The sequence below is a fragment of the Mangifera indica genome, chromosome 18, assembly GCF_011075055.1.
Source record: "Mangifera indica cultivar Alphonso chromosome 18, CATAS_Mindica_2.1, whole genome shotgun sequence".
NCBI classification, from domain to species: domain Eukaryota; kingdom Viridiplantae; phylum Streptophyta; class Magnoliopsida; order Sapindales; family Anacardiaceae; genus Mangifera; species Mangifera indica.
Window position 1 is genome coordinate 269,311 of NC_058154.1, and position 13,205 is coordinate 282,515.

Consider the following 13,205-nt stretch of genomic DNA (forward strand, 5'->3'; position numbering starts at 1 on the left):
TTAAGTAATCCAATCCAACCAAGGAATTCAGACTCACCGACAAACAACGCAAGCATCCATGCATGGCGACCACATTCTTAGTGGGATCATGTGAAATTTCTCTGATACCGTCTGATCAACGCATACTTCTCATCTGTATCACTGTGATTTTGTTTTTCAACATTGTTTTTTTCTTTTAAATTATTAATAATAAAATATAAATAATTTATATTTATAATATAATATAAGGATAGCGAATTGACAAACTCTTTTTTTTTTATATAGACAATAGTGTAAATGTAACAAATATAAATGATATCATAAATATGTCAAATTAATAAACTCATCTATCTATATGAGTAATGATACGAGTGTGTTAAAAAAGGAAATACTAACAGAAATTTTCATCTTTGATACCATGAATAAATATAACTAATTTATTTTTTGATACATCTTATTATTTGAATTATATATGAATTTATATTTATCATAAATAATATAAAAACAAAATATAAATTAATTTAATGTTTACGATATATTCTCTGCTATAAATTTGAAATATATTATAATATATTCTATCCATTATAATGTTAACATCAATATGTATCATGTTCCTGCATTAACCAATCCATGCCCTTCAATCTGGACACGAAAAAAAAGAGAAAAGGGAACAAATGGCTTAGTTTTCAGTTCCTGTTTCCAGTAAATAAGCCATGGATTCTACCCAGAAACCATGCCGGGTGGACATCCATGTGCATGTCTCCTGTTTTTTATTTTATTCATCTGAAACTTGTAAAAAATATATTAAAATTACTTGAGTCAGGAATGAACAAGAAGCGTCTGATAGACGTAAGATCGTCATCAAGGACCCACTTTGATCGAAAGTTCATGATCAAAAGTCTCCTCCTCAAGTAACGACAGAGAGTTCATCTGAAGTGATGGCGTGGTCAGTGGGTGACCGCTACTTTTGTTGGTGGTGGCGACTGAATTACGTAGATAGATAGATGTACAGCCGGGTGAAGCCAAGGGGAAGGCCGACATAAAAATGACACGTAAGTGTGATGGGAAAATGACGTGTCAGTGCGGTGTCAGTGTCAGGGTAGCTTGCAGAAATGAAATGACTTATCTTATTTGTTTGTTTGTTGTTTCGTGCACCCTTTAAAATGCTGTCCCTTGTGGGCCTTGTCTGAGCCAGAATTAAAAGCCGTATGGGCCAACGTCAACCAGAATTGTCCGGCCTTCACGCGGGAGACTTCTCCATGCCGGTGTAAATAGCATCCTATCGTTATCATCGTGGTCATCATCACCATTATCGTTATCTCATAATTAAGTATTAGTTTATATATAATTTAAATTTATTGATAATAAATCCCAATAGGGTTACCATAACCTATTTTGCATAAATCTCTAATTGTATACATTAATTAGTGTTCTGGTGACAACAAATTTCATTAATAGTTTTGATACTATAAGGACGGCTCGAAACCATTCTTCTATCACTTGTTAATCATCGGCAGAGCAATCTTTCTCGATGGCTCACGAAAGATGACATAGACGAGCCTTGGATCTCATGTATGGAGTGTTGTGGCTTTCTGTCTCTCAGCATGCCAGGCCGCTGAAATCCAATCAAGGGTCACTTCACTACTAGTCCAGGCAAAGTACTTTGGGCTTAAAGTTTAAATGGGCTGGAACTTCTTATCACTAGGCCAACACATCTGAATCCCAGGATATATCGACCCCTCTTTTTCCAATTTCCATTCTTCATTTGGCGTTCTTGACATTTCTCTCCATTTTCAAAAGCTGCCTTCTCAATCAAGGTAAATAGTTTTCATTTTTATTTTCTTCTTTCTTATTTTTTCTTAACTTTCTTTGTCTTTATTGTTGATCAATTTTTCTGTCGTTATTCATGATTTCAGATGCAGATCTTTGTGAAAACTTTGACCAGGAAGACCATCGACAACGTCAACGCCAAGATCCAGGACAAGCAAGGCATTCCTCCAGACCAGCAGCATCTCATCTTCGCCGGAAAGCAACTTGAGGACGGCCGTACCTTGGCCGACTACAACATCCAGAAGGAGTGGACCTTATACCTTCTCCTTCGCCTTCGTCGTGGCGATTTTAAGTTCTTTGGATTATATTCCTAATATGGAAATTTTTTAGATGCTATATATGCCTAATGCCTATGTAAATTTTATTTACATAAATCCTTGCTGACTTTGACTTTGGTGTTTTGACGGTTTACTTTCAAGTTTCAACTGGTTCTGGAACAAAGTTATATTTAAAAAACGCTGTCGTTTTTTCCAAGAAGCGGACATACATCTAAAAAGGAAACGATGAGAATTATAACAATTGATCATAACCGTCCATTTGGGGCACCTACGGAGCACTTCATTCCTTTTCCAGCATCAACGGTTCAAATCTAACCGAGCTGAATGAATCATAGTGAGGCGAACTTTTCTGTTTTCATTGTATTCCGCTCAACCATTTCAAAATTTGGCTTTGGGTTTGATGATTGGTTGACTGACTGATCGGGGTTTGATATAAAGCTATGAACTTGAGCCGGCCGGCGGTGCATCCGGTGGAGGCCCCCCCGTCGACGGAGGCGGCTGCCCAGAATGGTCCCAGACTCAGAATGAAGGATGTACAAGGCATGCCTGGGACACGAGGTGGCTTGATTCTTCGTCTCTGTCAGTTTGTTTTTTCAGTCATCTCTCTCTGTGTTATGGCCTCCACCAGTGACTTTCATGAAGCCACCGCGTTTTGGTAGTATTTTTTCCTATAAATTTTTGGGTTCTGCTTTGTTTCATGAGAGGCTCATTTTAAGGTTTTCTTTAAGTTTAGACAGTAAAGGCACCATTTGTTTATTTGTTTTATGTTAAATTCATTTCTGAAAAGAACCCCAAGTTGTATATTGATAACTGAGCTTAAATAATGTTTATTTCTTCTTTAAAAAAATTGTTAAGATGAAATACTAAGAAATTTATAGGAAATGTGATTCTCAGATTTGTTTATGATTACAATAGAAGGCCAGATATTGATAAACAAGGGGAATAGGTTGTCTTCTTAATGGCCTGATTGGCCATCCTTACCTTGTGTCAAATTTGTATAAGAAGGCTCTCCAATTGTTTATATTATCTTTGATATTATATGAGTCTGGATTAAACGTTGTAGGATGATTTGTTTTTTGAGCAGAATGAATTTATTTACTTTAGGCTATTCAAGCATTTGATTAAGTTGTAAACTTGCGAGGAAATCCATATTCATTTAAGTCTGTGTTGTACTGCTTGTATGATACTTAACGGCAGGATATGTTAAGACTCCTGGTTTGTGAATTTGAAGAGATATCGGTTGATTTTCAATACGAGAAGTTGGTTTTTGTCCTTGTCTTTTCTGTTGAAACACACACACACACACACATATAGTGAAATAGGCGTGAAAATGATGTAAATTTTTTATTCAATTTTATTCAGCTTCCTGGTTCTTGCTGTTGGCCTTCAAAGTCTCTGGAGTCTATCACTGGCAGTTCTCGACATATATGCCATCTTGGTGAAACGAAGCTTACGGAACAACATAGTTATCCGTTTCTTTACTGTTGGTGATGGGGTAAGAAAACTTCTATCATTAACCTAGCAAGTCTGTGGATATGCATAACATGGAATTGTTGTTGGTTAATTGTCAGGTAGCTGCTAGTTAAAACTCTAGGAAAAGCTACTGCATGTTCAGTATTATTTTATCATCATAATAATTAATAATGTAGATTATATCTCAATATTAATAATGATTGGTGTCCTGTGGGGATAAGGGTTTTATATACATGAACTTATTGTGGGGTGTCAGTGTCTGCTGTTTGTGAAGGTCAATTTCTTTCCTACAAAGTCATGTTTTCATTTCTTGCAAATATTCATATTATTTTTCTGTTATTCAACGATTCACTCTGACTGAGTTGAGTATCCAAGCATGCAGATTGTTATTATTATCTCGAGGTCTTATTTCTCTTAAGTTTTTTAAGATTAAACTTGTTTTAGTATACCTTCTATGATAGTTTTGTAGTTTCCACCATTTGATGACTCAAGTGGCCAATAGAGGGAGTATGTTGTAATTTGGGTTGACATGTAATTTTTTCTGGAATATGATGTTTAAAAGAGCATATAGTAACATATACATGAACTTGTTGCAATTTCTAGTTCACAAATCGTCATCCTTTTCTTAACTAACATGACTTTTTAATGAGAAAATGGAACTAATCTGATGTTTTTGAGAAAACAGATTTTTAACTAACATGATTTTTTAATTAGAAAATGAAACTAATTTGATGTTTTCGAGAAAACAGATTTTTAACTAACATGATTTTTAAATGAGAAAATGAAACTAATTTGATGTTTTCGAGAAAACAGATTCCAATATTTTTTAAGTTCCATAAAGAAAAAATGCTTAGTAGAAGTAGTCGCACTTGCCTTTTTCATTTTAAAATTTTAATTTGAAGGTGTTTCAGTTTATCCATGCTTGAACATGCATTCATTCTCTACACCCTCTCTAAAAGGTTAACTTGCTTATAGTTGATAATTTAGATACATATTGGCTAATGTAACCTATTTGTATTATACCCATCTTTCTCTCTGTTATTTTTCTTTGTTTTTTATTGAATTTTGTTTGGACTGCGGATGATTGCTTTAAATGCCTTTGGATGCTAAAAGACTGGGATGTCAAAAATTGCCTTCATACCTGAAAATGGATTTACATTTACTTTCACACAAGCTTACCAAAACGGATCTTCTCTTGATGTAGATCGCATACACTCTTACATTTGCAGCTGCTTGTGCATCAGCTGGCATCACAGTCCTCATTGGCACTGATCTTAATAGATGTGCTGAGAACCACTGCACGAGGTTTGAGACAGCTACAGCAATGGCTTTTATCAGCTGGTTTGCCATATCACCATCCTTTCTCTTGAACTTCTGGTCATTGGCTTCCCAGTAAAATTTGGGTATAGGGAATCTATAATCAGCAAACAAGTCTAACTTTGATGCACCAATCTTTCCTATGGAACTCCAACCATGGAGACAAATTAGCTGCTTCTATAGTGTAAATAGATAAAGTTTTGCTAGTTGGTTTTTCATATGCAAGAAACATAGAGTTCATAACTGACTTATTTCAAATGATTTTCCCCCCTTTCCCTGTTCTTTTTGGGGGTATTCTGGTTTATGGTATGATCATAGTGGCAATGGCATAATTAATTAATTGTCCCTTTACTTAGACGTGATTGTTTTCTGCTCTTATAGTCCCAATTGTTGCTTAGAGGAATGCTAAACAAACAATGAAGTGAAATATTCATTCTGATGTTCGGTTACATTTGATTTTCACTTATTTACTTTCAAGTGAAATATTCATTCATATTCATATCGAAACCATAGATCACAACATAATGGATTTACCTTTACCATACTAAATTACACTCCAAGCAGCAGGCTATGTTTGATAGAATTATTGGCCATATTTCATGATTTACATGTTGGTTGATTTTGTTATCACATGAATGGTTCTTTGATCTGGGAAGTGTTGAATTGGATTCTTTATGTGGCAAGTAGCCTGAGTAGTTAAAGTGTTAAATAATAGTGTAAAACTCTTGTTATGGCAAAGCAATTGCTTTTATAATGCGGTAATGTGATTCACTGAGTCAGTTGTTAGTGGAAGTTGTTAGCAAATATTTGTGTGAAAGTTTTGATGAAATTTTCTATTCACAAGAACTTCATTTAAATACGTAAAGGAGAAGGGAAGGCTAAGTAAAGCAATCCCATGAATTCATGTTAATAACATGATATATGCTAAGTTAACTGTCAGAAGCAAAAACTGACAAAGACTGAATATCTTCCTTCATTCTAATGTCCACCACCAAAGAACAAGAAGATGAAAAAGGGCTCTACCAATTTGTTAAAAAGTATGCAAAAATTGTTGAGCAGGTATATCTTCAGACTCTAAACATCAAGGACAAGATTTAACATTATTTTGAGCGGAAACTGATAAAGAATTCTGGGGTGTGAATTGGGTTTCAGTTTGATGAACTGGTTGAGATGATGAATCGCCAAGCCTCCAAAGAGAAGATGGGTAGCCTCTGTAACTTTCTGAAACCTGCTGTTATAGGCCTACCATTCGGAAAATACTTGTTTTTGTATTAATATATTTGCAAATGGTTTTATAGGCTTCTGGGATGAGAAGCAATGCAACTACTGCAGTTTCCGTAAGTCAGGTTGAGAACAATGAGGCATTTGTGCAGACAGTATCAAGGTTTCTCAAGGAACTAAGAACTGACTTGACAACGAATCTTGATTGTTCAACAAGCACCCAAAATCAAGAATAGCTATCTTTGTTTAATTTGTGAATAATTTCTAGAGATACAATATCTGTAATGCTTTTAACTATTGACCGATTAAACAATGTAACTAGATCACTGTTGTATTACCCGGAAGTTTGGGAAGATTTTATAACAGGACTACTCAGTTTCTGAATCATGTCTTCATATTTAAAACTTTGAAGCAACCGGGAATCAAGAGATAAGCTGAAAAAAGGAGACCAAAATGCAACATTTTGCATCCTACAAACTCATCAAGGTAACTAAAATCTATCATGATTTCACAGAGATGTGATTAACCAGGCATAAGAAAAAAATGAAAATACACTAATAGTCAGATGTAATAGAACTTTAAGGGAGAATAAAACCTGAAATATAAACTCTAGTATCCAATCAAGATGAACAACAATAGCTCAGAGAACAAGAGCACAGTTTTCTATAAGAAGATAAGAGGCCTAAATTTGCTCCTAGTCCACTCTTATTTTCTTTCAAAGGGAGGACAAAAAGAGAGATAAAGCAAAAACAATACAATAGAATATGATAACATGACATAAAAAAGTGGACCTACTTTTTATCATCATCCCCCTCCTCTTCAATGATCTTCATTTCCATACAATAGATTGAACTTCGATAATGTTCTCTTATCTTCTTTTCCCTTTAATAATTTATTTGCATTTCAACACTAATTATAATTGCCAAACAAAGCAGCAGCCAATCATTCCTTTTTTTTAATCTTCTTTTCGCTTTACCTTTGTGGTGATTTATCGACATCAATTTCGTGCTTAATGGTCATGTTAGAAATAACATTGTTGCACCTAGTGATGCAATTTAGCACTGCCAACATGAATTAGAAACAGTATGGATATCCACAAAGAGACGAGGATATGACCAGTAAAAACCAGCAAAATTATCTATTCAACAAAAAACCACTTCAAAACCATTATAAAAAGGATTACAATTAATAATTATTTCAATTAAAAGCAAAAAATTACACTATTTGGCACCTAACAACTACAAAATTGACCAGCAACCCCCATCCCAGCATAAACAGTAAACCTGTTGAAAGGAAAAAGGATTCTACTCTTGAAAAGAGCAACAGTTTTGCCATTCCTTGGCTGCCCCTTAGTTGAAAAAACCGATACTTAATTGGTCCTGAACATAGCTGGTACAAAACATGGCATCCTAAAAAAATGTCTTTTTACCTGTAGTGGATCCGAAGCTATAAACTCAGCAAAAAATTGTGACTGAAAACTGTCCTCAGACAACAGCTAGAAAGCAGCAGAAAGATCTACTCAGCCCAATAGAACAGTTGGAATCAATTATCCTATAATTGGCCGAACTTCAACTTTGCATTCACTAGCTGTTTTTTTAAGGATTCCAACTGTTCAAGCAATGAAGTGTTTTCCTAGTATGGTGAGAACTCATCAGAAATCAAACCAAAATTTAAAAAAAAAAAAAAGATATGTTTCTAAGTTTAATTTAATACCCCGAAACTGCGATGCTTTCTTTGATCAATAAAATATAGAAAATTCAGGGGTCACATACAGACACAAATGCACAGTAGATTCTTTCAAATAAGCCCCAAGAACTGCTTCTGATGAAGTTTTTAGGATTTGATAAGAAGCGAGGTTCAGTTTCAACAGAAGCAAAGTATATAATTGCAAAAATAAAGCTATTTTCAGCAAATGTTGAGAAAAGTTAGTGCGAATTGGTGTTCCATCAAATGCTAAAAAGTTATAAACACAAAAGGGATACATATGGAGGTAAAAATGGGTAGTAGATAAAAAAAATCTCCTCTATGAACCATGATGGAGTTGGTTTATAAAAGTCACCTTTTGGAGTATCGACAGTTTTGCCTTAAAGTTAGCAGAATCCTCAATTTGCTTCTCTAAACTGTCCTTAACCTGTTAAAATAACAAAAATTATTCAAGTTAGACAACAAACTCATGCTTCACTTTCTAAATATGATAAAATTAACAAATCAAAAGAAAAGAAGCTTCCATAGTTTAACATGCATGTTTTCAAGTAAAATACGACTATAATTTAGTTTGACATACATACTGTTAACTAAAAAACCGCAAAAAATTGTTATAGCAGAAAAAAAGTATAATAGTTCAATAATAGATCTAATAATAGTTCTTTGTATATGATTTGAATATTTATGATTAAAAACTTTTGAGAGTAGCCATTTTGGAATTATCCTTTGGAAATTATAATTTCATTTACTATTAATCACGGCGGATGCCAAAATAATCCACAAATAATTTTTAGTTGTAAATATACATAAAAAAATTATCAATCTTGATGTTATAAAAACTGAAATAATAAAAAATTAATTAATATCAGAAGTTTAATTGATTAAAATATATAAATTCTTTTGAAGAAGGGAAATTAAGGTACCAAGATGATAAATTAAACTTATTCTAATCTTGTTGAAAAGAAATAAACTTTTATTTAATTTAAATGTATGGAAAGAAGTAAAAAGAGCACATATGATAATTCTAACAATAATGCCCCTGTATCTTTATTTTTATCATGGACTCTATTTTGAAAATTATTTATCTTCCACAAAAAAGTAGCAAAGAAGTTAGAGAATTAAAATCATTTAATAGGATTGTGAGGCCCTCCCTACGCCTGAGATAATGATGAAGATGTTCTCCAACATATTACTGCAGCTCAAAGTAAAAGAAAAATAATAAACTGGAAAGAATCCAAAGTCCAGAAAACGGATTGTCCTCAAGTCTAAATAGATAACTATCAAGACAGTTGCTCTACATCCTGCACGCTCAAGTGCTACACAAAAGATCCAGCTGAAAGAGATAAGGTAGCTAGATACAGCAAAAAGTCAGCAATCAGAAACAATGTGTCAATTTTCCCTCACCGAATTCCTGGAGGAGTGTATCCAAATCCCATGATCTATGCAGTGTTTTAGGTTGGTCGTACGTCCCTATGCAAGCTAAATCACACCCATATCATGGGTTGTAATAAGTCAGCTTCACCGGAATCTTTACAAAAGGCTATCATAAAATATATAAACTGCTGTCTGTACCACAAATACAAATCGCCAACTTTTCCCCTCCCACGCCAAAATAAGAAATTGTACAATGTAGCCTGAGTGACTAATGTTAAGATGACAATTCTCAAATACTGTAAATGAGCACATCCCACTTAGAATTTGAAAACAAAAGTCACCCATCACATGACACCTTACACATAGCACACTTCACAAGTTCACAGATAAATTTTTTGACAATATTCAGGACAAGCAATTACATTCAGAAGCTGAAATTGAATATAATTTCTAGAGATATCTATGATAAAAAGTGAATGATGTTGACAACAACATTGATATTAAATTAAAAATTTCACAATTGAAATCATACAATTCTTTAATTTAGTCATATATGTAATATACCTCGCTAAGCTCCTTCGAACACTTTTTAACCTTATCTACCTCTCTATCATATTTATATCGCCATTCTGCAGATTCATCCATTGCTTCCCTATTCGCAAGATCGAACTGCCTCCTACAAAATTTCAATCCACAGAAACATCATTTGGAAAAAACCTATAAACGATTTCCCAAAACAATTTAAAACACCCGAAGAACAATTTCAATAATAATAAGTCCGGAAAATCCGTGATAATCTGATAAATTAATTTAATTTAAAAAAAAAAAAAAAAAAGCGTTTACCGGAGCAATTCGTTGTCAGCAGATGAAACAGAGTAATCGAGAGTCCAAAGCTTCAGGTAAAGGGCAATTCCCATTACCATAACCACAAACAAACCCACCAACATGGGCTTACTTCCGCCTGCCATTCCCTATGAATTTTGCTTTTTTTTTTTTTTTTAATAATTTTGAAATCTCTGTATTAGTTTGAAGGTGAAGAAAGAGAAGAGGAGGAGAAGGAGGAGAGTAGCTCAGATGTCTGACTGAGAGAAACACAGGTTAATAATTCAGTGCGGTTTCTTGTTTGCTGTGACATCAAAATCTATTCAATGGATATTTTACACGTGTCATTTAATTTTCTTCTATTAATTATTAATTTTTTTAATCATCATTTTATTAATTAAATGAAAATAATCAAGAAAACATAAACAATGCTCATCATACGTTTATATTTAAAGTTATTAAAAAAATTTGTATTAAAAAAATTATTAAAATTTTAATCAGCCCTATCCCTAATTTCAGTTAAAATTTATTTAAAAAATCACAAAATTTGTAACAATTAAACATTTGATTATATTATTTCATATATTTAGCAAAAATTTATATAAATTTGAGTCCAAATTTTGAAAAAAAATATTTTAAGGTAAATGTTTTTACTCATAATATGAGTAACTGTAATTTTAATTTTTTTCCTTTCATCAATTTTTTTATTATTATCATGAATTTAATTTAGAAATATATTATTAAATCCGGTCTATTAAGGGTTGTTATGAATTTGTTTAAAATTTAAATATATAATGGGTAGAAGAAGCATGGGTACGAGCGAGGGTAAAAGCAATTACACGTATAATTTTTTTTGGTCAATTCCCAATTTATATTATGAATCTAAATTATAAATACGACTCTTAATCTTGCATATATGATTTTGGGTTAAAATTTATATAAAATGTAAAAAAAATCTTAGGTAAAAGTAATTACCCCTACTATTTGTATTAGTGTCATTGAGAATAGGGTTAAAAGAGGAATTTAAAATATATGAGTAAAAATTTAAATCTCACTAATTTATTTATTAATTAAATTTTTGATTTATTTAATTGTGTATATTCACGTTTAGAATTTAGCCTTAAATTTTTTTTAATTTTTATCATAAATCATATATTTTCTTTTAATTTTCCAGTTTATGGAATAATTCAAAGTGTTAGGACAGTTCGGTGGAAGATTGATTGTATTAAAAGTTTTGCTTTATCTTGTGAACAACTTAAAACCCCACCACCTACCTTAAGTTTTTTATTTTTATTTATTTGATGGATAAATTCGATCATAATGATCAAACCCAATTACCTTAATTTTCATAGTAAATATGATTATAAAAACTTTAAGCAGAAATTAATGCGGTTTGCCAGTTAATTAATCCGAATATCATCCTCTGATTAGGCAATTAATTAGCCATAGAAAAACATTAATTAATTAGATGAAGGCAGCAGAGCTAGAAGATTAAGAAGAAGAGTCGTCACTTCACTAGCCTATATATTCTCATCTATGTTAATAATATTTATCAAAATTTATTCCCTAAAAAAAAAAAAAAAAAACTCTCTAATAATTATCCTCTATATTTCCATCTTCGAACCCAACTTTCTTCAAAATTGCATTTCTTACCAGTTGCAAGTCTCTTCCTTTCAAAGTCCTCCCTATTCCTTCATGAACCGAAAAAGAAGCCCCTCTTCTCTTCGCTAATAACTCATGAGGAGGAATCCAGCTGTAGAATTCTTCTTCCACGCCATTGTCGTCTCCTTCATCGCTCTTCCTGTGTTCTCTGTACTCTTTTTTAAGAATCTTCGACCAGTCCGGTATGTTCACCGGCAATGAAGTCGACGAAACGTGCATATTCGCCAAAAGCTTCTTCGACGAAGGAGAACAGGTAATTCCTTTTGTCGATATCGACAGCCCCGACGTGGCGGCGATGTTCGACGACTGATGATGATGTGGATCGTTCGATGATAATTTCCACAAATCAGCTTCGTCGAACTCAAAAAGGAGATGGGGGTTATTAATGGTGGGACGATCAACAGCAAAGCTGTAGCTTGACTTGGTGTGAAAGATTTTTCTTGAAGAAGCCATTGTTGAAAGCAGAGAGAGAAAGGAGAAGCTTGTAGTATTTTACATTTTTGTACTGTAACGGATAAGCTCTTTCTTTTAAACGAGTTCATTAAAAGTTGAGGTGAAACCACTTAAAAGCGGGCACCCTCATGCGTTAAGCACGGCTTCTCTGAACCAACGCCCTGATTTTCATCACATCACATGATTACCAAAAAAAAGATTTAAACTTTTCAGCTATGAGTAGGGTTAGATTAGAGTCGAGTCAGCTCAAACTCGGTTTTATCGAGCCCAAAATGAGCAGTCCTTAGTCGAGTTCGAACTATTCTTCAGATTTTCAAATTAAAATTTTTGATACAAAACGACATCGTTTTGATCAATATATATTAAAATAATGTTGTTTTGATAACGAAAAACGAATTGAATCGAATTCGAGCTCAAAAAGAGTAGGTTTTAGTCGAGCTCAAACCTAAATTCTAGCCAGATATATATGAATCGAATTAAACCTGAGCTTGACTCAGTTTAAATCTAATCCTAACTACGAGGTTTGAATAAGTTACTTTTGAAATTCTATGGGTATCTTAAATTGGTGAAAGTTCAAAGTAAGGTTGTGGAGGCGCTAACAGAGAATGCTAACTCGGATTATAAAAACTCATTAATTTTAGGGAATTACACGTCGGATGATGAGCAGCCAATCCAGTGTCGGTTCAGAGCCACTACACACGTGGGGCACTCGCAGAGCTAGCTACGTTTTATTGCTCAATACTTCACAGTCGCTTTGAAGAAACTCACCAACTGCAAGTCTACGACTCTACGTAGAGCGGGGTCCACTTCAATTGCTATCTGATCAAGATCACAATGTCCATATCATGACACATCATGTTAGAAAAAAATTAAAGATTCGGTGTCCAAGTTTTTTATCGCCACGTGGAACGGATAATGGATTTTTTTATTAATTAATTTTGGTTTATTTTTCATTAAATTGTTTGTTTTTTAATTATTTATCTCTGCGGGCATAACACGGGATTCGAACTAACTAGTAGTATTTTATTATTAAAAATAAAAATTATTTTAAAAATAAATTATTTTAAATATTATTAAATATAAATCACAATT

General features: G+C 33.2%; 3 protein-coding genes across 5 annotated transcripts; 1 reads left to right on the plus strand and 2 right to left on the minus strand.

Annotated features, from left to right (window-relative positions):
* The first annotated feature begins 1,358 nt into the window (after positions 1–1,358).
* On the plus strand, positions 1,359–5,326 carry LOC123201838 (CASP-like protein 5A1). 2 transcript variants are annotated; one of them, XM_044617402.1, is made up of 5 exons: positions 1,359–1,796; positions 1,896–2,421; positions 2,526–2,742; positions 3,450–3,582; positions 4,765–5,326. In XM_044617402.1, the coding sequence occupies exons 2-5, from the start codon at positions 2,412–2,414 to the stop codon at positions 4,954–4,956; spliced, it is 552 nt and encodes a 183-aa protein (XP_044473337.1). In that variant the 5' UTR covers positions 1,359–1,796; positions 1,896–2,411; the 3' UTR covers positions 4,957–5,326. The 2 variants fall into 2 exon arrangements, with proteins under 2 accessions (XP_044473337.1, XP_044473338.1); XM_044617403.1 differs by having other exon boundaries at positions 4,790–5,132.
* Positions 5,327–7,211: 1,885 nt separating this feature from the next.
* Positions 7,212–10,373, minus strand: LOC123201840. 2 transcript variants are annotated; one of them, XM_044617405.1, is made up of 4 exons: positions 10,020–10,373; positions 9,741–9,852; positions 8,158–8,229; positions 7,212–7,527 (listed from the first exon to the last, which is right to left on the minus strand). In XM_044617405.1, the coding sequence occupies exons 1-4, from the start codon at positions 10,142–10,144 to the stop codon at positions 7,468–7,470; spliced, it is 369 nt and encodes a 122-aa protein (XP_044473340.1). In that variant the 5' UTR covers positions 10,145–10,373; the 3' UTR covers positions 7,212–7,467. The 2 variants fall into 2 exon arrangements, with proteins under 2 accessions (XP_044473340.1, XP_044473339.1); XM_044617404.1 differs by having other exon boundaries at positions 7,212–7,730; positions 10,020–10,360.
* Positions 10,374–11,402: 1,029 nt separating this feature from the next.
* Positions 11,403–12,208, minus strand: LOC123201578. Its single transcript, XM_044617155.1, has one exon. It carries the CDS (start codon positions 12,111–12,113, stop codon positions 11,589–11,591), a length of 525 nt encoding a protein of 174 aa, XP_044473090.1. The 5' UTR covers positions 12,114–12,208; the 3' UTR covers positions 11,403–11,588.
* Positions 12,209–13,205: the final 997 nt, after the last annotated feature.

Coding starts and splice junctions, on each gene's coding strand:
- LOC123201578 (XM_044617155.1), bottom strand. CDS start 12,113: ATGGCTTCTTCAAGAAAAATCTTTCACACCAAGTCAAGCTACAGCTTT.
- LOC123201840 (XM_044617404.1), bottom strand. CDS start 10,144: ATGGCAGGCGGAAGTAAGCCCATGTTGGTGGGTTTGTTTGTGGTTATG. Junction 8,230..9,740: donor GTTCGAAGGAGCTTAGCGAG/GTATATTACATA, acceptor TTATTTTAACAG/GTTAAGGACAGTTTAGAGAA. Junction 7,731..8,157: donor AACTGTCGATACTCCAAAAG/GTGACTTTTATA, acceptor TCACCATACTAG/GAAAACACTTCATTGCTTGA.
- LOC123201838 (XM_044617402.1), top strand. Junction 2,743..3,449: donor CATGAAGCCACCGCGTTTTG/GTAGTATTTTTT, acceptor AATTTTATTCAG/CTTCCTGGTTCTTGCTGTTG. Junction 3,583..4,764: donor TCTTTACTGTTGGTGATGGG/GTAAGAAAACTT, acceptor CTCTTGATGTAG/ATCGCATACACTCTTACATT.